The sequence below is a fragment of the Somniosus microcephalus genome, chromosome 1 (assembly GCF_052327205.1).
Source record: "Somniosus microcephalus isolate GS21.2 chromosome 1, FLI_Smic_1.0, whole genome shotgun sequence".
Taxonomy (NCBI): Eukaryota; Metazoa; Chordata; class Chondrichthyes; order Squaliformes; family Somniosidae; genus Somniosus; species Somniosus microcephalus.
The window spans coordinates 208,701,876-208,725,682 of NC_140987.1; the positions used below are offsets into that span (position 1 = coordinate 208,701,876).

General features: G+C 47.3%; 1 protein-coding gene across 2 annotated transcripts in view; it reads right to left on the reverse strand.

Annotated features, from left to right (window-relative positions):
• Window positions 1–23,807, reverse strand: part of xrcc4 (X-ray repair complementing 4) — a 583,131-nt gene that overhangs the window by 178,561 nt on the left and 380,763 nt on the right. Inside the window, exons 7-8 of one of the 2 annotated variants that reach the window (XM_085989378.1) lie at window positions 13,937–14,052; window positions 13,186–13,312 (exon numbers count right to left, since the gene is read on the reverse strand). The exons of the other annotated variant lie outside the window; for it this stretch is intronic. Of the exons in view, the coding sequence (XP_085845504.1) occupies window positions 13,970–14,052 (83 nt within the window). The 3' untranslated portion in view covers window positions 13,186–13,312; window positions 13,937–13,969. Of the gene's footprint in view, window positions 1–13,185; window positions 13,313–13,936; window positions 14,053–23,807 lie in introns of those variants that run through there. 2 annotated transcript variants of the gene reach the window in all.

Below are 23,807 nucleotides of genomic sequence, written 5' to 3' on the forward strand. Positions count from 1 at the left end.
CACAGAGATGCAGCTCGCAGGAGGTGATACGCACAACACAGGGTATATAGGCAAAGGATCAGTTTCCTTGACATGTCCGAACACCAGTGCCTCAGGAGGTTCAAGGTATCATGTCAGCTTATGGCAGACATTTGCAGCCTGCTCTAACAAGACCTGCTGCTAACTGGACCTGGTGGCCACACTTTATCAGTGGTTGTCAAGGTGACCACCACCACCCTCAACTTCTTTGCCTCAGGCTCCGTTCAGGGATGTGCAGGAGACATTTGCAGGATTTCGCAATCGGCTGCCCACAAATGTATCACACAGGTGAACGATGCCATGTTTGCCAGGCAGGCAGTTATTTATGCTTTGCCACCGATGAAGCCAGTCAGAATGAGCAGGCACTCGGATTTTCGGCTCTGGCTGGCTTCCCACAGGTGCAGGGCATGAGCGACTGCACACATGTGGCAATCAAGGCACCCCCAGATCACCCAGAAGTGTTCCTGAACCATAAGGGCTTCACTCCATCAATGTGCAGCTCGTCTGCAACCACGAAAAGATAATTATGCAGGTATGTGCAAGATTCCCAGGGAGCTGCCATAATGCAATCGTCCTGCGCCAGTCCGAGCTCTTCGCACCTCTGAACAGGCTTACCAGCTGGCTGCTTGGAGACAAGGGTTATTCCCTTAAAATGTGGCTGATGACACCCATGAGGAGCCCAAGCAATGAGGCCCAAGAGTGCTATAATCATAGCCATATGACAACGTGATGCGTCATCGAGCAAGCAATCGGGATGCTGAAGATGCGCTTCAGGTGCCTCGACAGATCTGGAGGCGCCCTTCAATATGCACCAGCCAAGGTCTCCAGGATAAATGATGTGCTGTGCTGCGCTCTGCACAACACAGCGCTGCAGTGAGGATTGGAGGAGCAAGACGCAGAACACAGTGCCTCCTCCTCAGGAACGCATGTGGCCACGGCATCAGCAGCGGCGCACATTGCTGCTCGGAATGGATTCATCATGGCAAGATTTAGTTAGGTTGCACCACTGCACCCATCAAGCAGCCACATTCTGAACCCATTCCCCCCCAGTACAAAGCAGTCCTGCAATCAAAAATGCTTCCCTTTCACATCCATTGCTCGGATGTACGTTTTTTCTTGCCATTCATCAGAACTGAAGGCCACTTGCCAGGCTGCAGGCAAAGATGGGCAAGACGGGAAAGTGGTGCAAAGAAATATTTTTTATGTGGCTCAAAATTTAATTATAAACATAACAGTGTAACATACCGATGTGCATACTCTTGTGCAACTACTAATCTTTCGTCTTCCTTTTTCTACTACACCTACATCTTGCAACCTCTGTGGTTTCAGCAGAGGTAGAGGCAGGCTGCTCACATCCCTGCTCAGAGTGCTGAGATGCTCTGGGTTGACGTCCTCTGGGTTTTGGAGCCTGAGGGCCCTGCTAAAGGCTGCTCCACCTGCACCTGTGCAGGAGCAGAATCAGCTTTCAGGACACAAGGCAGCATGTGGGACACTGATTGGGGAGTGGGGGGGGGGGGGGGAAGGGTGAGCAACAGGTGAGAAATGGAAGCGCTTTGAACAGCGTCCCCACTTCCATGTCCCCTTTTTCCATCTTCCCTCTCATGGCCCACCCGCACTTCCCTGCTAACAATGAGCCCGAGAACACTTTGCTGCAGATCAGTGACGGCCATGGCTAGGTTCTGATCAATCCTAGTTAAGCTGGGCATTCAGAGTGTGCAAGCAATTGGTGAGGGCCAGCATGCATTCGTTTGACTGCCGCGTTTGATGCTTCGTGCAGGCAGCCACTCTTTCCATGGACGAACACATCATCGCAAAGGCCTGCGACATCATGCCACTCAAGCTTGAAATTGACTCCTCCATTCTCTCTCCAAGCGTGCACAGTGCAGCTGTAAATCCTACCAAAACCCCTCACAGTTTTTTGCTGCTGCTCCAGAATGATCCTCTTTGTCCTTGAACGTTTTGTCGCCTCCCAAATCCGTGCCCATCTTTCCCGCAATGCCAAGCTTGAATCCCTCCAATCAGGTCTCCACACCGCCCCAACACTGAAACGGCTCTCAAAGTTACAAATGACATCCTTTGTGACTGTGACAAAGGTAAACTATCCCTCCTCGTCCTTCTTAACTTGTCTGCTGCCTTTAACACGGTTGACCACTCCATCCTCCTCCAACGCCTCTCCACCGTTGTCTAACTGGGTGGGACGGCACGCGCCTGGTTCCATTCTTATCTATCTAAATGAAGCCAGAGAATCACCTGCAAGGACCTCTCTTCCCGCTCCCGCATCGTTACCTTTGGTGTCCCCCAAGGATCTATCCTTGGCCCCCTCCTATTTCTCATCTACAAGTTGCCCCTTAGCGACATCACCCGAAAACACTGTCAGTTTCCACATGTACGCTGACGACACCCAGCTCTAACTCACCACCATTTCTCTCAATCCCTCCACGGTGTCTAAATTGTCAGACTGCTTGTCTGGGATGAGCAAAAATGTTGTCCAATTAAATATTGTGAAGACCGAAGCCATTGTTTTCAGTCCCCGCCACAAACTCCTTTCCATAGGTACTGACTCCATCCCTCTCCCTAACATCTGTCGGAGGCTGAACCACACTGTTCGCAACCTTGGTGTCATATTTGAGCCTGAAATGAGCTTCCGACCACATGTCTGCGGCATAACTAAGACCACCTATTTCCACCTCCGTAACATCGTCAGTCTCCGCCCTTGCCTCAGCTCATCTGCTGCTGAAACTCTCATCCATGTCTTTGTTACCTCTAGGCTTGACTATTCCAATGCACTCCTGGCTGGCATCCCACATTCTACCCTACGTAACTGGAGGTCATCCAAAACTCGGCTGCCCGTGTCCGAACTCGCACCGAGTCCCGTTCACCCATCACCCCTGTACTCAATGACCTACACTGACTCCCGGTTAAGCAACGCCTCATCCTTGTTTTCAAATCCCTCCATGGACTCGCCCCTCCCTATCTCTGTAATCTCCTCCAGCCCCACAACCCTCGCCCCCCCACGAGATATCTGCGCTCCTCTAATTCTGCCCTCTAGAGCATCCCTGATTATAATCGCTCAACCATTGGTGGTCGTGCCTTCTGTTGCCTAGGCCCTACGCCCTGGAATTCCCTCCCTAAACCTCTTTACCTCTCTTTCCTCCTTTAAGACGCTCCTTAAAACCTACCACTTTGACCAAGCTTTTGGTTATCTACCCTAATTTCTCCTTGTGTGGCTCGGTGTCAAATTTTTTGTGTTATAATACTCCAGTGAAGCGCCTTGGGACGTTTTACTACATTAAAGGTGCTATATAACTACAAGTTGTTGTTGTTGTCAATGGCTCCCCAAGGTTCAGCATCTGCGTCCAGCCGAGCAGAAGTTAGAGTGTCCTGTGCCCTCCAACGAGGACTCTTCACTGCTGTCGCCACCATCTGCTCTTGCTCACGTGATGTGCGAGATGCCAGGTAACAACACAACTATCTGTCTTACTGGTCCCACAAACGTGTGTGTATCTGCGCTGGTGCATTGTCTGCGCAAGTCCTGTGACGGTACACCCTCAGAGTGACTGACCTCCTGCGGGACGCTTGATGGGCCAGTGGGAGATTAAAGACATGAATTCGAACCGTCATGGTAAGAATGTTTTAAGTAAAAATTATGCATATGATCATATTTCACTGGCTGCTGACATCAAGTCAACAAGAAAGTTGTATGCCATGTGGTTGTGTGATATTTAATTCTGTCACCAGGCAGCTAGGAGGCCCCCATCTCTCCATCTCCGATCGCCAGGCATGCTGACACTTGGCTTATCTCGAGCATCCTCCTCTGCAGCTGTCAGTGTGGCGATGACTGGAGGGCCACCTCCGGTTCTCTGCATCTCCCTGGTGTTCTGTGCTCTCTTCTCCTGCAAGGAGGGAAACAAGGCACCTTTGAGTGAGAGTCATGGAATGTGGATGGACAACTTTTGTTGAGGGTGACTATGAGGGAGAGGCATGACATTGCATTAAGATAAGGGCGAGTGTCAGTGGTGGATGGTCAGATGGGGATGTGAGGAAGTGCACAGACAGAGAGGGGTGGGTGCATCCGCAAGGTAAGTTGGTGTGAGGTGTGATGTACAAAAGTAGGCTTGGGAAGGGAGAGTGAGGGGGTTGGGGTGACACGCACATCAGGATGTATTTGAATGTGCCACTGTACTCACCTTTCCTGCCCTAATTAGGTCATTAAACCGGTTTCGGCACTGTATCCAGGAACGTGGCACCACACTCCTGCTGCTGACCTCCTCAGCGATCTCCAGCCACGCCTTCTTGGTCTCGGAGGCTGGCTTCTTCCTCCCATTAGCAGCGAATAGTATTTCCCTGCGGGCCCGTATACACCGTAGCATCAAGTCTAGGGAGGGATTATTGAATTGAGGCGCAGCCTTGGCACGTTGCGACTCCATTCTTCCTTCCTCTCTTTCCCCCACCTCCACAATCCTTCAACTGTCATCTTTGCAGTGTTCCTTTAAATACTTAAGCTGAAAAAGAACCATGCGTGACGTCATCACGCCCACTCGTGCTAATTGGTCGGGATACCCAGAAGTCAGATGCAAATCAGTGACTAGGTTAAAAAGCCATTGATAGACGTGTTTCAGTTCAACACCCCCCCTGCTTCCAGGTAAACACTAGGGCCGCGATTTTATTTACCGAGGCAGCTTGGAGTTGGGTTGCGTGGTGGACGAGTTCTGGAGCCACTTGTGGCGGGGATCAGCTGTGGATTTCCGATTTTAATTAAATCACCTTGTTGACTTTACTGGGGCACGCTGGCCGGTCCAATGAGTGTGATCAGGTCGGCTAGCACATCTGATGATGTCATAATAGCAGCTGCTTTTAATGGTCTCATTCAGCCTCAGCCTTTGTTTTCTGGATTCTGATGGTGTGTGAATTTTTGACAACTACAATGAGTTCTTCCAGAGGTAAGGCAGCTCCACACTTCAATGATGAGTCCCTCCACGCTCTTGTTGATGCTGTAAGAGGGCGCAGGGAGATTCTCTTCCCTCCGGATGGCCGGAGGAAGCCTCCTCAGCAGACCAAGGCAGCCTGGCTGCAAATTGCTGAGGAGGTCAGCGCAAGGTCCGTGTGTTCACGTACATGGATCCAGTGCAGCAAGGTGCCTCTACAAATGCTGAAGCCACAGGGGTAGCACCATGTAGAAGCACACGAAAGAGAAAGATTAAGCACATATAGTCACAAGGGGACTCACGTGGGTGTTTTGTCATTATTCTTCTGCCTGCACTTGCTTTATGATCCTTTTGTCACTGCCATAAAGAAAAATGATGGCAAACAGTTGAATGTTTGGCCTGCGTGTTCTGGGAAATGGCAAATGTGCACTGAGGGCTCAGGGCGACTTGCTTTTATAATGCTGATAGTGAAAGTGATGGGAAAGAACCGGTTATAGCAGAGATGATGTATGACATTGGAGGAATGTCGCCTACAATTAGAGAGCCATATGGTAGCCACCTATGGTTGAAGAGTAAGCTTATGCGAATGTGGCATGGCAGTGTGCATACCCTGCTTGACGGGCAGCAGTGAGCTGGAGGGATGCTGCATTGGTCACAACAGGGCCCGCAAAGCATGCTTCCTCCTCTTCTTCTTCCTCGTCTTCCTCCTCCTCTTCCGAGGAAAATCTGCGCTGAGCCACGCGGCTGCTGCTCCTCTGATTATGATGGCCAGGATGAGAGGACATAAATGGCTCCCATCCCGTTGCTATAGATTTCATTTGAGGCAAGAAGTTTGCAAGCACACAGTCGAAGTGGCCTGAAATTATTTCATTCAGGTCACACTGCAGATGGGTGTCAGCTTTAACAAGGTCAGTAGATGTGCAAAATCTTATCCCAAACCTCCAAAAGCAAAGTTGTTGTATTTGAATGTCAGCCATTTTTCAGGAGCGCTTTTAAAGTGCTCCACCAATGACTACAAATCATGTCCTCCAGCAACTCATCTCCTTGCAGCTGGCCTGTTTCTGACAAGACAAGAAAACAGGAGCCAGAAGCACGAAAATGGGAAACCACCATCAAAATAGGATTAGCAAGGCAGTTAACAAGCTGTTAACTGCCTTAACTACCTGTCCCACCCATTCCAATCGGGTCAGTTTGGGAGCGGCTGACCCGACACTCACGAAAATCACGTGGGGGTGGGATGGAGACGGGTTGGGTGTCTGAAGCCATTTTTACCGATTTTCGCTGCCGACCCGCCTCCAAACCCGCCTCCTCAGGGCTAATAAAATCGAGCTCTAGATGTCCTTAGCTATCTGCTTCCCAACCCGCCCAAGGTGAAAATGAATACTATGTGGCGTACCGATCACAGAAAGGACACAATCCGCTTTCCAGTCCGTAGACTATAAATCAGGCGTCATGCCTTTAAGAAGGATCACACCTTTAAGAAACTCGATCTGCAACATAATTAAGCCCAGAGCGGGGGAGGGGCAGTCGAAGCTGTGCACTGATGAAAGGCAGTCGTACTTTGTGTAGTCTCGGACTCCATTTTGTGTTCAGCATGCAGCCTCAACAATTAAACCTTTTCTGTTGAACCTCTCCGAGTTCAGTATTTTTTGCTAGGAGTACGTAGACTCCTACAACTACAGCATGTCTATTCACTTCCCAGGTTTTATGTTTTCCAGAGATTTCCTTAAGGTCTTGAGTTTCTTTCTATGAAAAATGGAAAATGAAAAATTGTTGACCTCTGAGCTGTGGGATTTTCTATCTTTGAACAAAGTGTGCTCATTTCACAATCAAAACTTTGTAGATTTGATTCCCAAGCTGCCTCACAGTGTGCCTTCATTCTGACTACTTTCATCAGTTCTTGGCCAGGCCACTAAAACTGGAGTCTCATGGGTAAGACACTGAGACTGCACAGAGGCTGAAGTCGGAAATGAGGGGAAAAAATATAAATTGAAAATGGGAAAGTTAACAATGCAAACTAAAATCTCCCTGCAAAGAATAAATGGAAAACATTGAAGGCCTCCAATGGCTGAGTAAGTTTTCCCAGCAAGTAGTTGAGCACTAAAGACCAGAAAGCCCCAGGGTTGATCCGTATTAGCTGATCTCAACCAGGGCAACAGTAGGGGACTTCAGTAGGTTAGGGAGGGGGCAATTGACCTGGAGCCATGCTCCTGATTGCTACCCATGAATCTCTGCTGTAAGCACCCAATTTGTGTAGACAACTAGTGAGGACAGGAATAGGCTCGAGACTCTGATCACAGCTGAATCTGATCTTTACCCCTAAACTACTCACCAACTCAAGGCTCACACATGAATAATGGTAACTTGGACAAGGTGCCAGGGAACACGCAGGTACCTTTGAATTGTACCCCAGCTAGCAGTCAACATCTTCAGGAGAGGATGGGAGGACAGTAAAATGAGCAGAGAAAAGTGGCAAACAAAACCTTAAAAATAAATTAGAAATCATTCAGAAATCTAAAGGAAAAAAATCCAAAATACAGAAATTTATTGTAAATCAAAATCTGATTATTTTACAATTTATAAATTTAAAAAACTGACTTCATTATTTCCCCGTGCTATTTTCTAACATCCTCTCCCGCAGATGTGAACTCTTGCTGGTTCCATAGGAGCTAGGCCGCACGCTGGTATCTCACCTGAATGTCCATGTGTGTGAGCTTAGAGAATGATTGTTGTCAGGCTATTCAGCTATAGGGGACATCTCAGTCAATCTTGATCCCTCCTCACCTGATACCTACACACATACTTTCCAACAGCAGCCACTGGATAATGGTAAGCACCGAGATCCCCGTCTAATTTAGCCCTTCCTAGCTCACACTGAGGGCCAATTGTGATGTGTCTACTGTCACCTCAGCTGGGATTAATTAAAGCACTCTTTTATGCTTAAAATATGCTGCCATTGGCAAAAGTGTGGTTCTCTTGCTGTGAGCTGCAGTTACGAATATAAACTGCCTGACTTACCATATTCCCACAGTAGCAGATACCCACAGGTCTGACAAGCTACTGGTGGATTCACTAGGTCGGTTTCTGCCAGGGTAGAAATGTAAATGGGGAGGGTGGTACAGGGTGGCTAAAACAACACTGCTCTCCAGAAACCAGTGCTGCAGTATAAAAATGCCGTAACTCAGCATAAACTGGGGATTAAACCTGCTGATTTTTACAATGCAGCCCTGGTTTCTGGAGTGCTGTTTTGGCCTTCTGGTGCCACCCCCCATATACATTTCTACCCTGGCAGAAATCTCATCAAAAGATTTGATTAAAAGATTCTGAAAAAGGATAAGTCAAAAACCTTGTAATATTACAAAATGGTGCTGATGGAAGAGATCAGGAGTATTTCTGATATAAGCTAGCAGTAAAAGCGTAGATAGTTAGCCCGTGGAATTTTGCATCCCATCACTACACACACAAAATTAAGTTTTGGTTCATACAGGTGCAATCCTAAATATGGAAAGTTCCTTTTGGAGTGAACACAAAGTAAAGTATTGGGAAATGGGCTGCAACAATGCCTAATTTGCATTTTCTTCCAATGCCCCTCGCTTGCTGAACTTAATGGGCTGGATTTTGTCAATGGGGACGTGATGGAGGCGGGGCTCCCACTTTTTGGGTTGTAGTCCCGTCTCCATCGACTTGTGGCTAACCCACGCTATTTTTCCTTGATTGACCTTGTTAAGCCTGCCCAGCGGGCTCAGCAGGCCAATTAAGGGACACCTGGTTACTGGTGACGTCAGTGATTGACATTTCATCTGTCAAGAGCTTTAGACAGATGAAAAATCAGCGTTTGACAGCTCTGTGAAGCTGTCCAACACTGACAATCTGTCTTCTAACTTGAGTCCTTCTACTCAGACTCAGTTAGAGATCTCTCCAGAACAGAAAGCAGAATGCTGCAGCTTCTGACAGTTCAGCGGCCATTCTGTTTTCTGTGCCGGTGAGCTGAGGGACTCCCGAGAACTGAAGGAAGGAAGCCTGCAGGAGAAAGTAAAGGTAAGTAAAACTTATTAAAACACTTTACACTTACCTCACCACACATGCACCCATCACTCACCTGCACAACGGACATCTCGACCCCTCCAACCCCTTCAGACCGACGGTCCGCCTCGCTAACTTGGCGTGGTTCTGAGCCGTCGGGAAGCCCACACTTCAGGGCTAGAAATAGGGATTAGGCAAAAAACTGCCTGTTAACAGGCAGTTAATTGGCACTAATCCCCTTCCCGCCTCGGGGAGGCAGCTCCCAGCACAGGTCAGATACCCGCTTCCTGGGACATTGGCACGGAGGTGGGTTGGGGGCGGGATGGGTTCCTGCCCCCCGATTCTGCAATTTTCCCACCACTCCCCTCTCCACGGGGCTTGGAAATGCGAGCCCAAATGAGTCTACCCACTAGAAACACAGTGGTTACAAATCCTTAGACTCAACTGCTGACCCCATTCTCTGCCAGAGTACCCAGGGTCAGCTGTTTTAAATATTTCCAGCGGGCACCCACACCAAAATGGATACAACTTGGATGCCTGCCATGGAGGGGGAGATTGCAGCACTCTGCTCAGGGGACAAGCTAGCTATGCCAGCTCTAAAGTATTTAAAATGTTGAAACTTGGACCCCTTTATAATGCCAATTTTTCTGATGCTGCTTGCAGTCTTCTGGGGTATCCAGGCCACGATCTATGCCTGGACACTCCAGTGGACCCCACTTGCGCCTTTTCATGGACCTGGATGACGTTATCTTTCTCATGTCCAGATCACTGATGCTTAGGAATCGGGAGCCATAGCAATTCCAGCGGGTGAAGCCCTCCATTCAGCCCAGCCTCGTCAGATGACATCTGCTTTTTATAGACGGAAGGGTCTTCTGTCGGCTCCAGGCCCAAGTGTGTCGTTCGGGCCTCTTCTGCCCCCTTTACTCCCATATTGTGCTTCCCAGGTCCAAGGAAATGAAGGTCCAGAATGCACAAGTAATGAATTTGTTTGCAGCAAAAGGAAGTTATGCACACCAGAGATTTGGTGGAGTTAAGAGTTTTGCTATTTCTGTTGAATTTGATGATCCATTCTGGTATGTTGTTTTAAGCAGTCCTGAACAATACTATACTATTATAAATATTGAACAGCATTTTCTAAGTTAAGCTTTGGTACCAGAGGATGTTAGGATGTAAACAGGGAAAGAAAGTCTAGACAGGGCTACGCATCAGATAGCTGATGGGCCAATTGCAGCACTTGAGCGTCTGTTGTGGCCCAGCTCAATATTATAGAGTCAAACGGCACAGGAGGCGGCCATTCGGCCCATCGAGTCCATGCCGGCTCTCTGTAGAGCAATCCAGTCAGTCCCATTCCCCTGCTCTATCCCCGTAGCCCTGCAACGGTATTTGAGTCCCCTCACAAAAATCAATTTGTGGAGATCACCTTATATTCAAATTCCAGTATCTTTCCCTCAGTGAAATGAACACCAGACATTTGGTAACTATTCGTCTGATTCAAACAGCACACTGCAGATGTACATCAGGTTTGCAGACCTGGGTGTGAACTGTATTCCCAGCCGACAATCGAACTCAGGCTTCCGCATCTAATACAACTTTCTTGCTCACTCCCATGGCTATCGGGGGTTAAAGTGAACTGGAATCCTCCCACTTGAAGCTCTCTCCCCTTGGTGACTGCTTGCTTTTTTTTTCCTCCTGGGGCCAGTGGTTCCTCTTCCATGCTGCCAGATCTTCTGTTTCCATTTCAGACCTGCTGAACCCTCCCAACGCCTCAGCTACTCACATGTTCTCTGTATCTCTTTAATGTCTTTAAGTTCTTTCATTATGCTTCTTCCTATATTTAATATTACTTCAGCCATTTGGCCATCACCTCTTTTCCACTTAAGCACTTGAGGTCATTTTATGTATGTGTGTATGTGTTTTCCCTCACCTTTCCTATAGTTTTGTCCCTTTTTAAATGCTATTCATATGTAATTTTTTCCCACTTCTGATGAAGAGTACACACCTGAAGTATTTACTTGTCTATGCTCTCCATAGATGCTGTCTGACTTGCTGAGTGTTACTAGCTATTTTCTGTTGCTCTTTGAGGATATGTTGTTTTTTCAGGTCAGGAGCATTATGCCTTGTGAAATGTAGACGTTTGTCCCTTTAGGCCACAATTGTTGTTGATTAACCGCTGGGTTCATAGAGATTATTCGGAGTGATTATTTGCACGAACTCCGACGAGTCGTTCTGTGCATGCATACTGTATGGGGGCCAAGCCTAAACGCTGTCCCACCCCCCCACCAGAGCCGCGCATGTGCACCCGACGTTGTGGCTGCACATGCGCACCCGATATTCCAACTGCGCATGCACCTAGCTGCAGCCCAAACCACGTTCCCTCCCTGTGGAGAGGGTCAGGAGATTGGAGCAGGGAGAGGAGAGGCAATCGGAGGGGGGGGGGGGGGGGGCGGGCGGAGAGGAGAGGCGATCGGGGCCATGGGAGAGAGGCGATCGGGAAGCGATGGTGGGGGCGGGGGGCTAAAAGAGGCAAACGGGGGGGGGGGGGAGAAAGAGGACAGGGGTTTGGGGGCAGGGGAGGGAGAGGAGAGGGTCAGAAGCATTAAATCGCTTCAAGGGTGGAGCAATTAAAATTGGAGATGCTCAAGAGGCCAGAATTGGAAGAGCGGAAGGTTGTAGGGCTGGAGGAGATTACAGAGATAGAGAGATAGGGCAGGACGAGGCCATGGAGGGATTTGAAAACAAGGATGAGAGTTTTAAAATTTAAAAAACAAGGCATTGCTTAACCAGGAGCCAATGTGGTCAACGAGCACAGGGGTGATGGGTGAACGGGACTTGGTGTGAGTTAGGATGCAGAGAGTTTTGGATGAGCTCAAGTTTACTGAAGGTGCAAAGTGGGAGGCTGGCAAATGAGCCAAGGTAGGGGCAGGGTTGGGTGATATTCCGGAGATGGAAATAGGTGGTCTTAATGATGGCATGGATATGTGGTCGGAAGCTCATCTTGGGGTTAAATATGACACCATGGTTGCGAACAGTCTGGTTCAGCCTCAGACAGTTGCCAGGGAGAGGGATAGCTAGGGAACGGAGTTTATGGTGAGGACCAAAGACAATGGTTTCAGTCTTCCCAATGTTTAGTTGGAGGAAATTTCTGCTCATCCAGTACTGGATGTTGGACAAGCAATGTGACAATTTAGAGACAGTGGAGGGGATGAGAGAAGTGGTGGTGAGGTAGAGTTGGGTGTCATCAGCGTACATGTAGAAACTGATGCTATGTTTTCGGAAGATGTCGCCGAGGGCAGCATGTAGATGAGAAATAGGAGAGGGGCCAAGGATAGATCCTTGTGGAACACCAGAGATAATGGTGTGGGAGTGGGAAGAGAAGCCAATGCAGGTGATTGTCTGCCTACGATTAGATAGATAAGAATGGAACCAGGCGAGTGCAGTCCCACCCAGCTGGACGGCAGTGGAGAGGCGTTGGAGGAGAATGGTGTGGTCAACTGTGTCAAAGGCTGTAGACAGGTCGAGAAGGACGAGGAGGGATAGTTTACCATTGTCACCGTCACATAGAATGTCATTTGTGACTTTGACGAGAGCTGTTTGGGAACCAATAGAGGCATCTGGACCCATGTAGGGACACTACCAACTGGTAGTTTGCACTGTTCCGTATACCCTGAAAAGTGTACAGGAAGCAACTGACACAAAAAAGGAGTTCACTGTGCAATCCCGCTGTTACCAACTTGCATTACAACTGAACTTAATAAAGTAACATAGCAAAATACTGCAGATGCTGGAAATCCAAAATAACAACAGAAAATGCTGGAAAAACTCAGCAGGCCAGGCAACATCCGTGGAGAGAAATTAGAGTTGACGTTTCGGGTATAACCCTTTTTCAAAACTTTTGAAAAAGGGTTATACCCGAAACGTCAACTCTAATTTCTCTCCAAGGATGTTGCCTGGCCTGCTGAGTTTTTCCAGCATTTTCTGTTGTTATTAATAAAGTAACAACTGGAGCCCCTTAACCAGATTTACAGAATACATGCACAATACCAGTTAGTACTTATGGTAAGGACGAGAAAAGTTTTATGTTGTAGAGGTTCCGGTTTCAGAACAATAAAGGGACATTTCTTGTAGGGTTCTTTCCCTGGTCAATGCCTGGCTTATATTGGCTATGAAATTATTGTTCATTTGATTTTGCTAAAATAAAACATGTTGAAGTTAATCTCACATAAATGGGTGAGCTCTAAATGTTCTCTTCAATACTTCTTTCTAACCAAATACTGTATGTTAGTCTGTAAATAAATGAAGCTGCCACGGAAGAGCATCAGCTTGTAGAAACTATGCTGTGTATAATTCTGAAAAATAAAATAACAATGGAATTCTGTTACAAAATATGGTCTAATAGGCACAGGCATTATAAACTTAATTTCTCATGAGCTGATAACACATTAGAATAATTAAATGCAGTTAAAATTGTTCAAATAGTTCTATGCTATTTCTTCTTTTGGAAAATTTAGCATAGCTTTGGATTCTTTCTGAATTGCAGATTGATGGTTGCTGATGACTGATGCACTTTGTCTGGAAGGAGTTGCTTATTACACTTTTACTCAACCATGAAAATTAACTATAAATGACTGCATTTTTTTGTTACCCTTTTTATCTTATTTTAAGTATAGGGTTTCATTTGCAGATTGGTTTGGGATTCCATGGATAATTTAGTCAATTATTGAGCTGCAAACCATTTATTAATTTTGTAATCAATCTTTTGCCTTGCTTTTCTTCCACTGGTTACTAACATTTTTGATAGGATCAGCTGAGATATGTCAGCCAATTTACCCTTTGTGAGGTTATGTTGTGGCTTGTGAAGGAAATAGTACTGTTAGCAGAATGAGGCCAGAGACACCTGGAGAGCTGTATCAAACAAAAGCAGCAATTTTCCTCTTAATTACTCCAAACATCAATACACTTCTGACTCTTACCCCCAGGGTCTTCAGTCATGTACCCAGACCAACTCAAAAGCTGCATTCACACGGGAAACTCCTTCTCCCCCATCCCCCATCAATGTTTGCTTCCATGTTATAAGAGAATGAATTTCCTGTCAAAGGATTGGAGAAAAAAAACAATGTGGTGGAGATTTCTCTGACTGAAGGGAAATGACAGGAAAGTTCTATACTTGTAGAGCATGGATGAGGAGGGGTTAACATTTTGCCATAAATATGGAATTGTCCAGAAAAGCTCTACTGTAGGAATGTCTAGTTCCTATCAAGAGACTGAGGTCGACTCAGGCGATCAAACAAACGATGTTTAATGAAAAACTAACAGTTTAACAACAAAATGCAAGAGAACTACGTATACAGGTCTAGTCAGTTTGGAGGCTCCACGAGGACTGCTAGGGCGGTCCCGTGGTTGGCGTCATGATGTCATCACGTTTTTCCCGCTGGAGGGGGATCACGTGATGAACGACGTGATGTCATCACGTTTGCCCGCGCTCTTAAAGGGACCGCGCTCTGTACATGCAAACAGTAAAAATAAAGATACAGACTCAGGTTGTAGCTAACATATTGTTAAAGGGAATTATATACAGTTGGTCGGAGTCCCTTAGTGGCTCCGCCACATGCGCCCCCCCCAGAATTGTCTTTAACAGAAAAAGTGAAACGGCGAGGAGGTCTGACAAGCCCGTCAGAGCGACTTCTGTACATTTGAAGTGGAAGCTGTTGGATGGCGGGCGGTTGCGCTTGATCTGGCACGGTGACTGTGGGCGGTCGGCCACGTTTTGGCGGCTGTGCAGTCTCAGCCGGGCGGTCAAGGTCCAAGTGAGCCGGCTTCAACCGGTCAACCGAAATGTGGCCCGGTTTACCCCCGATGTCCAATGAGAAAGTTTTGTCTCCCGGCTCTAGCACGCGGAAAGGGCCAGTGTAAGGGGCCTTGAGCGGATCCCGATGAGCGTCGTGGCGGATGAACACAAATTCGGAGTTCTTCAGCTCTGTTGGGACGTGGGAGCTTTGAAAGCAGTGATGTGACGTTGGTACTGGTGCAAAACACCTGGCAGCCTCCTGGTGGCTGATGAGTTGCTTGGATGCGGACCATGACTCTGTTGGAGTCGGAAGGAAATCTCCTGGCACGCGGAGCGGCTGGCCATAGACGAGCTCTGCCGAGGACGAGCGAAGATCTTCCTTGGGTGCCGTGCGAAGACCCAACATGACCCATGGTAACCTGTCCACCCAACCAGCGCCTTGGAGGCTGGCCCTCAGTGCGGCTTTGAGCGACCTGTGAAATCGCTCGCACAGGCCGTTCGCCTGTGGGTGGTAGGCTGTGGTGCGATGTAGCTTGATGCCGAGCCCTTGAGCCACGGCGTTCCAGAGCTCAGAGGAAAACTGCGGCCCACGATCGGAAGAGATGTCCGCCGGTACCCTGAAACGGGTGATCCAAGAGGAGATGAATGCCCTGGCTACGTCTGCGGAAGTGGTGGATGACAAAGGAACTGCCTCTGGCCATCTAGTGGTGCGGTCCACCATCGTAAAAAGATGAGTAAACCCGTGCGAAGGTGGAAGTGGCCCCACCAAGTCCACATGCACGTGATCGAACCTACGTTCCGGAACAGCGAAGGTGGCCAATGGAGCCTTGACGTGACGCTGCACCTTGGCCTTTTGGCAGACCACGCAGGTGTTTGCCCAGTCGTGGACATCCATGTGCATGCCCCGCCACACGAATTTGGACGACATCAGCCGCTGCGAGGCCTTCATGCCCGGGTGTGACAACCCGTGTATGGCGTCAAAGACTTTTCGGCGCCAGGCGACCGGCACGATAGGGCGAGGATCTCCTACGGAGACGTCGCAAAGTAGTGTGGTGCCCGCGGCATGGAATTGGACGTCGGCCGCTTGGAGGCTGGAGGGGCTGGTCCGGTAAGCTTGCACCTCTGGATCCGAGGCTTGATCTGCAGCCACGAGGGCATAGTCGATACCGAGCTGGACTGCATAAACGGTCGCGCGGGAGAGGCAATCTGCCACCAGGTTGTCCTTACCGGCCACGTGCTGAATGTCAGTGGTGAACTCCGAAGTAAACGTAAGGTGACGTTGTTGTCGGGCTGACCATGGTTCGGCGGTCTTGGCCAAGGCGAACGTCAGGGGTTTATGGCCAACGAAAGCAGTGAAGGGACGTCCTTCTAGCAAGAACCGGAAATGGCGGATGGCCAGGAAAAGAGCTAGCAACTCCCAGTCAAAAGTATTGTATTTTCACTCGTTGCGCCGTAGTTGATGGCTGAAGAACGCCAGCGGTTGCCACGTACCATTTACCCACTGTTCTTGCACTGCGCCGATGGCGTAATCTGACGTGTCGGTGGTGAGGGCGATGGTGGCACCTGGCAGCGGGTGCGCCAGCATGGTCACGTTGGCGAGGGCGCCTTTCGTGTCCACGAACGCCCGGTCCATGTCGACCTTCAAGCAAACCGGATCCTTGCCAGACTTACCCTTGAGGGCCTCATACAGGGGCTGCATGAGCAGAGCTGCCTTGGGCACGAAATGGTGATAAAAATTTACCATCCCGAGGAACTCCTGCAGGGCTTTGATGGTCTGTGGGCGCGGAAAGGACGTCACCGCCGCTACCTTTGCTTGTAAAGGCACTGCTCCCTCCGGTGTAATGCGATGCCCCAGGAAATCGATGTGCGGTAGACCAAACTGACACTTGGCCGGGTTAAGAATCAGGCCGTGCTGGCTGAGGCGACGAAAGAGGGTGCGCAGGGGCGCAATGTGTTCCTCCTTGTTCCGACTGGCCACGAGGATGTCATCTAAATAGACGAAAATGAATGTGAGGTCCCGCAGCACAGAGTCCATGAGACGCTGGATAGCCTGGGCAGCGTTCTTCAAACCAAAGGGCATCTGCAGGAATTCAAACAGGCCGAATGGGGTGATGACTGCAGTCTTCTGCACGTCCTGCGGGTGTACTGGGACCTGGTGGTATCCTCGGACCAGATCCAACTTTGAAAACACGGTGTTCCCAGCCAAATGGGCAGAGAAATCCTGAATGTGGGGATCGGGTATTGATCAGGAGTGGTAGCGTCGTTAAGCCGTTGATAGTCGCCGCATGGCCGCCATCAGGTTTCGGTACAATGTGGAGAGGCGAAGACCAGGGACTATTGGACCGGCGAATTATTCCCAGGCGTTCCATCGTAGCGAACTCCGCCTTCGCGACCGCCAGTTTGCCGGGTTCGAGGCGCCGGGCCCGCGCGTGGACCAGGGGGCCGGTGGTAGTGACCATGCTTTGTGGCCGTAGAGGAGAACGTAGGCCTGGTCAGGTCTGGATATTCTCCGAGCAGGCGAGTGAACTCGTCCGGAGTTGGGAAAGCGCAGGAGACGGTGCGCGACATGGTGTTGCCCCAGTGACAGGGAATGGAGTGAAACGTGGCTGCGTTGACCAGCCGCCGGTTCCGCACATCGACCAGGAGGCCGTTGGCGCACAGGAAATCCGCACCGAGGATGGCTTATGAAACCCTGGCCGTAACAAATTCCCAGACAAATCGCTGGCTGCCGAAACACACCTGGACCCGCCGTTTGCCGAAGGTCCGGATAGCACCGCCAGTAGCCGCTTTGAGTGAGATACCGTGCCTCCCAGACTGAACATCCATAGTTAACGCGGGAATAATGCTGCACTGTGCGCCGGTGTCGCACAGGAATCGTCGACCAGAGATGGAATCGGTGATGAACAACAGCTTGCCAGAATTTCTGATTGTCATCGCAGCCGCGGGGCACCCATCAGACCCGCTCTTCTGTCGCCGGGGTTGCAGTTGGAGATTTTTCTTCTTCTTGGAACAAAGTTGCAGGGAGGGCGGCAACATCGGGCTTTCGCGCCAAACCGCGCGTGGTGGAAGCACAGCCCCGCAGGTTGAGGGGCTGGGGCGGCGTCCGTGGGGGATGGTCGCCTTGTGGCAGCGCAGTACTGCTGCATCACCGCGAAAATTTTATCCGCTTCGGCTGCAAGCTCAGCGCAGTCTGTGACTTCGGACCGGGCCAGGGCAGCCTGTACCTGCTCCGGTAGCTGACTGAGGAATAGCTCCCTGAAGAGGAGGCATTGCGGTTCGGAGCCAAGGAGCATGAGCATTTGGCTCATGAGTTCCGACGGCTTGGAGTCCCCGAGGCCAGGCATAGCGAGCAGTCGGTGGGCGCGCTCCGACTTCGTGAGCCCGAAGACCTGCAGCAACTGCGCCTTGATCGTTTCATACTTGCCGTCGTCCGGGGGGTTTTCAAGCAGGCTGACGATCCGCGAGGCGGTGGAGCTGTCAAGCACGGAGACCACGTAAAAGTAACGGGTCTGATCCGCAACGATGTTTCGTAGTGCGAACTGGGCTTCGAACTGGATGAACCACGAGGCCGCTTGTTGTTCCCAGAATTGCGGTAGCTTCAATGCAACGGCGTTTGTTTCCATGCTTCGCTCCTTCTGCGAAAAATGTTCGCAAAAGTCGGGGTCACCAATGTAGGAATGTCTAGTTCCTATCAAGAGACTGAGCTCGACTCAGGCGATCAAACAAACCATGTTTAATGAAAAACTAACAGTTTAACAACTAAATGCAAGAGAACTACGTATACAGGTCTAGTCAGTTCGGAGGCTCCATGAGGACTGCTAGGGCGGTCCCGTGGTTGGCGTCATGACGTCATCACGTTTTTCCCGCCGGTGGGGGATCACGTGATGAACGACGTGACGTCATCACGTTTGCCCGCGCTCTTAAAGGGACCGCGCTCTGTACATGCAAACAGTAAAAACAAAGATACAGACTCAGGCTGTAGCTAACATATTGTTAAAGGGAATTATATACAGTTGGTCTGAGTCCCTTAGTGGCTCCGCCACACTACCAGCTTCACACACCTGCTATTTATCCCTGAATGTAATAGGTTGTGTAAACCAGGAGATTGTTTATTGGCTTCTTTATTTTTTATTATTTTACACTGAAGCATTCTGGTACTATTGCACATTAATACAGTTAATGCTGAGGCCTTGTCTGGGTTACACGGCTTATAAGTGTTTCACTACATTATATGCTGGTGGCGTAGCCTGCAGCACAGAAGCAAATCATTTGTTTTTCACTTGTACCTCTTCAATTGCATGAGCTCCATTTAATCTTCATTTACATGCAGTAACAATTTTTAAGTTGATGTAATTAGCTAAATATTATTTTTGTTCCCTACCTATTTTCATTTTGCACCTCCTTAGTTCTGTTTATAAGTAGTTGACTAGTTGTGCGTGTAGGTTGTGATATTTCAGATTTCACTCCACGTTGAGGGAAAGTGCTGGATTTCTGTTCAGTGCGTACTCCTGATTTCATGACTGAAATAATAAGTGTCTGAAATCTCTTTGGTGCCTCCCCCTGATTTTACAGAATCGTTCAGAAACTTGCTGCTTGAAAATGGTGGCTTATGAAGCTTGTATCCAGTCACTCCCTGAAATATGAGACTATACGAATGGCTGTTGGTGTGGTAAAAAAATTATTTAAAATACGGAGTGTATTCCTGTTTATTACAGTCACAAAAAAATGGCATCTCCTCAGTGGCTCAAGTTGGTTAAGACAGAGAGTAGCTGACTTATACAGAACAGGAAGAACGGCTACTTGGGCAAGTATTCGAGTCAGTCTGCAATACGTCCAACAACACCTTCAGCTGAGATAAAACAAATGGGAGAAAAGGAGAAAAAGAGAGGACGAAAAAAAGAATTGAGGTGTACAACACAGCAAGGATGGTGGCTTGTAGTCAATAAAACTTTAGAATTGGCCATGGACCATGCTCCAGAACACTGAGTTTGGTAAATCTTGCAATCTGTAAATGAAATTCATGTTTGCTTCTAGTTCCTGGCTGTTGCAGTTGGTAGAAACTGAAGACGGCAGTGAACAAGACCACATACTTATCAATACAAATAGCACTGAGGGAGGTAAAAAACTAACAGATCTAGGGTAGAACAAAATGCTTTTCTTGGTGGCTTTTGTTTAGCTACAATTTCTATGTAGAAATTCCTATGGGCTATTGTAACTTTAAAGGCAACTATATCATCACATTACACTGAGCCTGATAGAAAATACTTTTCAGGATCAAACAGTAAGGGCACACGGAACTGCTACAACTTCAATGGATGACGAGGGTTGTAAAGTAATAAAAACAGGTATTAGAGCACCAAAAGGAAACAGATTACTTGACTGGGATAGAAAAATCCCACCCTGAATTGTACTGTGACCAGGGAAAAATCTAAATGCCCTTTGTTAAAGCCAACATTTTTAAAATTAGCTAGTGACAGTGTTCTTGTAATAGATTACATTCTAACTGAGTTCTTTTTATGTAGGAGATGCCACAGTGTCAAAACTAACTTCCCTGTACCATACAGAGACCAAATGTCCATTATCGACTTAAGATGTAGGTTCAAAAATAGTTTGACCACTGCAATTCAGGAGATTCATAGCTTCTCTGACAAGCACTGCAGTGACCCGCAAAATATCACAGGTCACATGAGAGCGGTACTCTGACTCCTGCATGGCAACCATGGCATTTTCTTTTGAAAGGACCCACAGGGCTCTCAAGGTTAGTTACCGTAAGCATGCATTAGCTCTGACCCTTACTTTGGTGAAGAGATCCATTACTTTTTTAAATCCATGACATAGAACCGGTAACAAATAACTAATCTAAATGAAGAGAACATTTTTTGATTTGTTTGAAGGGAGAAATTAACCATGCATCTTTCTTCACAGCAAAGTAAGTTTTACAAAGCATAAACTGCAGACTTAGATTTATGCAGCATGTGTGTGTGCAAAGAATGTGCAAACCCAAATATTACATAATCTGTTATTTTGATATTTTATTCAACATTTAATTATTTTAATCACTTAACTGTATGTTGTGTGAACAGAATACTAAAATCGGGTAACAGAGATCATGACACTGCATCCTGAGTGAATTATAAAGGTCTTCCATGAAAATGAAATAAATTTTATTTGGCCCAGTCCTTAATTAGCATATTTTAAATATCATTATAGGTGCTCTTATACTGCCTCTTTTTGCTGTTTCGGTTTAGGGAGAGTGTGGAGTCCATATATTGCGATTGGTCTTTCAGTTTTATAGCTGGGTGTCAGTGATGCTGGGCTCTGCTGTGGAGCACTGGTTTTCTGCATTTATATGGGGAAATCACCTCACTAAATTTGTAAACCACTTTTTTTGTGGTGCATTAATATCAAGGAGTGCAATTAACAGAGGGAGGTCCGTACATTGGCTGTACTCCTGTTGCATATAACAGTTCCTGAAGTGTAGATTAAGACCCATACATTTATCCTATCATTTTACAAATATAAAGATTAAAACCATATTTGATAAAGCTGGCCACATCACAAACTGCTAAAAATTTCTCTTAAAAATACAAATTATCCTCAAGCTCCAAACAACAGCCACTTAACTCTGTAGTTTAACAGTTACTGTTTTGACTATATTACAAAACCTGTTGGACTTTACAAAATATTTAGAAAAAGAGAAACTAATGTTGAGTCTGAATTTTTGTGATCCTATTTTAAATCCAGTAAATGCCATATCGGTCAATAAAAGTGATTGTCCTTCATCAGCCACACAGCTGAAATGCATTCTGTGCCAGGTAGTGACATGTTAATTGCTGTTAGCGACACAAGGATTGACAGCATGAACAAGAAAGCATAGTGTCACTCACACCATAAAATAATTTCACTCCCCTTTTAAGTGCTAATAGAATAATTATGCTGCCAGCAGAGCTGAAACATGGCATCTCCACCTCCTTTCCTTTGTACAATGATTTAAATGCATAGGAAACATTTTGTTAACACACCCACAGCCCATATTATTCTCAAATTGAGGATTTCACGGGAAAATTAGTTTGAAACAAAGACGTTGTCAGTCTGGCTTCCTTTATTACTATCTTTGTCTAAAGAGTCCCCCCCGCCATAAAATGTCTCTTTTAAGGTACAACCTCTTTGTCTGCTAGTAGTTTAATTAGATGCACTTGTTTCCCCCCAAAGATTATTTATATCGAAGCACTGTGTATTAGACATCAAAGCCTGTTAATCTAAGGAAGCAAATCAGGTATCAAATCAGGTATCACATCATCCCTACATAAAGTACAAGGAAAATTTAGACAAAAATTAATTAACCATAGATTTAGTTACTGAAACTGACAGCTCCGTTTATCAAATTGTTACATAGAAACATAGAAGATAGTGGTAGAGAATTCCACAGGTTCACCACTCTCTAGGTGAATAAATTCCTCCTCATTTCTGTCTGAAATAGCTTACCCCTTATCCTTAGACTGTGACTCCTGGTTCTGGACTCCCCGACCATCGGGAACATCCTTCCTGCATCTAGTCTGTCCAGTTCTGTCAGAATTTTAAAAGTTTCAATGAGATCCCCTCTCATTCTTCTAAACTCCAGCGAGTACAAGCCCAGTCGACCCAATCTCTCCTCATGCGTCATTCCTGCCATCCCAGGTATCAGCCTGGTGAATCTTCGCTGAACTTCTTGCCATGGCAAGAACGTCCTTCCTCAGATAAGGCGACCAAAACTGCACACAATACTCAAGGTGTGGTCTCACCAAGGCCCTGTACAACTGCAGCAAGACATCCTTGTTCCTGTACTCAAACCCTCTCGCTACGAAGGCCAACATACCATTTGCCTTCTTAACCGCCTGCTGCATCTGCATGCTTACCTTCAGTGACTGGTGCACAAGGACACCCAGGTCTCGTTGCACTTCCCCTTCTCCCAATCTATTGCCATTCAGATAATAATCTGTCTTCCTGTTTTTGCTACCAAAGTGGATAACCTCACATTTATCCACGTTATATTGCATCTGCCATGCTTCTGCCCAATTACCCAACCTGTCCAAATCATCCTGGAGTTTCTCGGCATCCTCCTCACAGCACACACGCCCACCCAGCTTTGTGTCGTCTGCAAATTTGGAGATATTACATCTAGTTCCCTTGTCTAGATCATTTATATTGTGAACAGCTGGGGTCCAAGGACCGATCCCTGCGGTACCCCTCTAGTCACTGCCTGCCACTCGGAAAAAGACCCATTTATTCCAACTCTTTGCTTTCTGTCTGCCAACCAGTTCTCTATCCAAGTCAATACCTTGCCCCCAATCCCATGTGCCTTAACTTTACATGCTAATCTCTTATGCGGGACCTTATCGAAAGCTTTCTGAAAGTCCAAATACACCACATCCACTGGTTCTCCTTTATCTATTTTACCAGTTACATCCTCAAAAAATGCCAGGAGATTAGTCATGTCCGATCCCGTCACTGTTTTCCAAGTGCTCTGCTATTACATCTTTTATAATGGACTCTAGCATTTTCCCCACTACCGATGTCAGGCTTATTCCCCGTTTTCTCTCTACCACCTTTTTTGAATAGTGGGGTAACATTAGCTACCCTCCAATCCATGGGTACCGTTCCAGATTCCATTGAATGTTGGAAGATGATCAGCAATGCATCTACTATTTCTAGGGCCACTTCCTTAAGTACCCTAGGATGTAGATTTAATGTTATTTAATTATTAGCATTTTTAAAAAGTTGCAAAGGAGTAAATTGAAGGATTGGGGTTGTATTTTATGACATGAATGGTGTGTTACACAAGACACTGAAAGATCTTGAAAGTCTAATGTTATTGTTTCCATGGACATTATTTAAGCAACATTGGACACAGGAGCATTATGGGATGGCATTGAAGCTTAGCTGCTTGAAGGATGAGACCCCTGAAGAACACCTTCAATTAAGCAGGCAAGCTGTGACTACTATTTGCAATAGTAAATTGCTTACTGCTATTTTCAATTCTACTTTAGTTTATAGAATTGAAAAATTCTTCTTTGAAG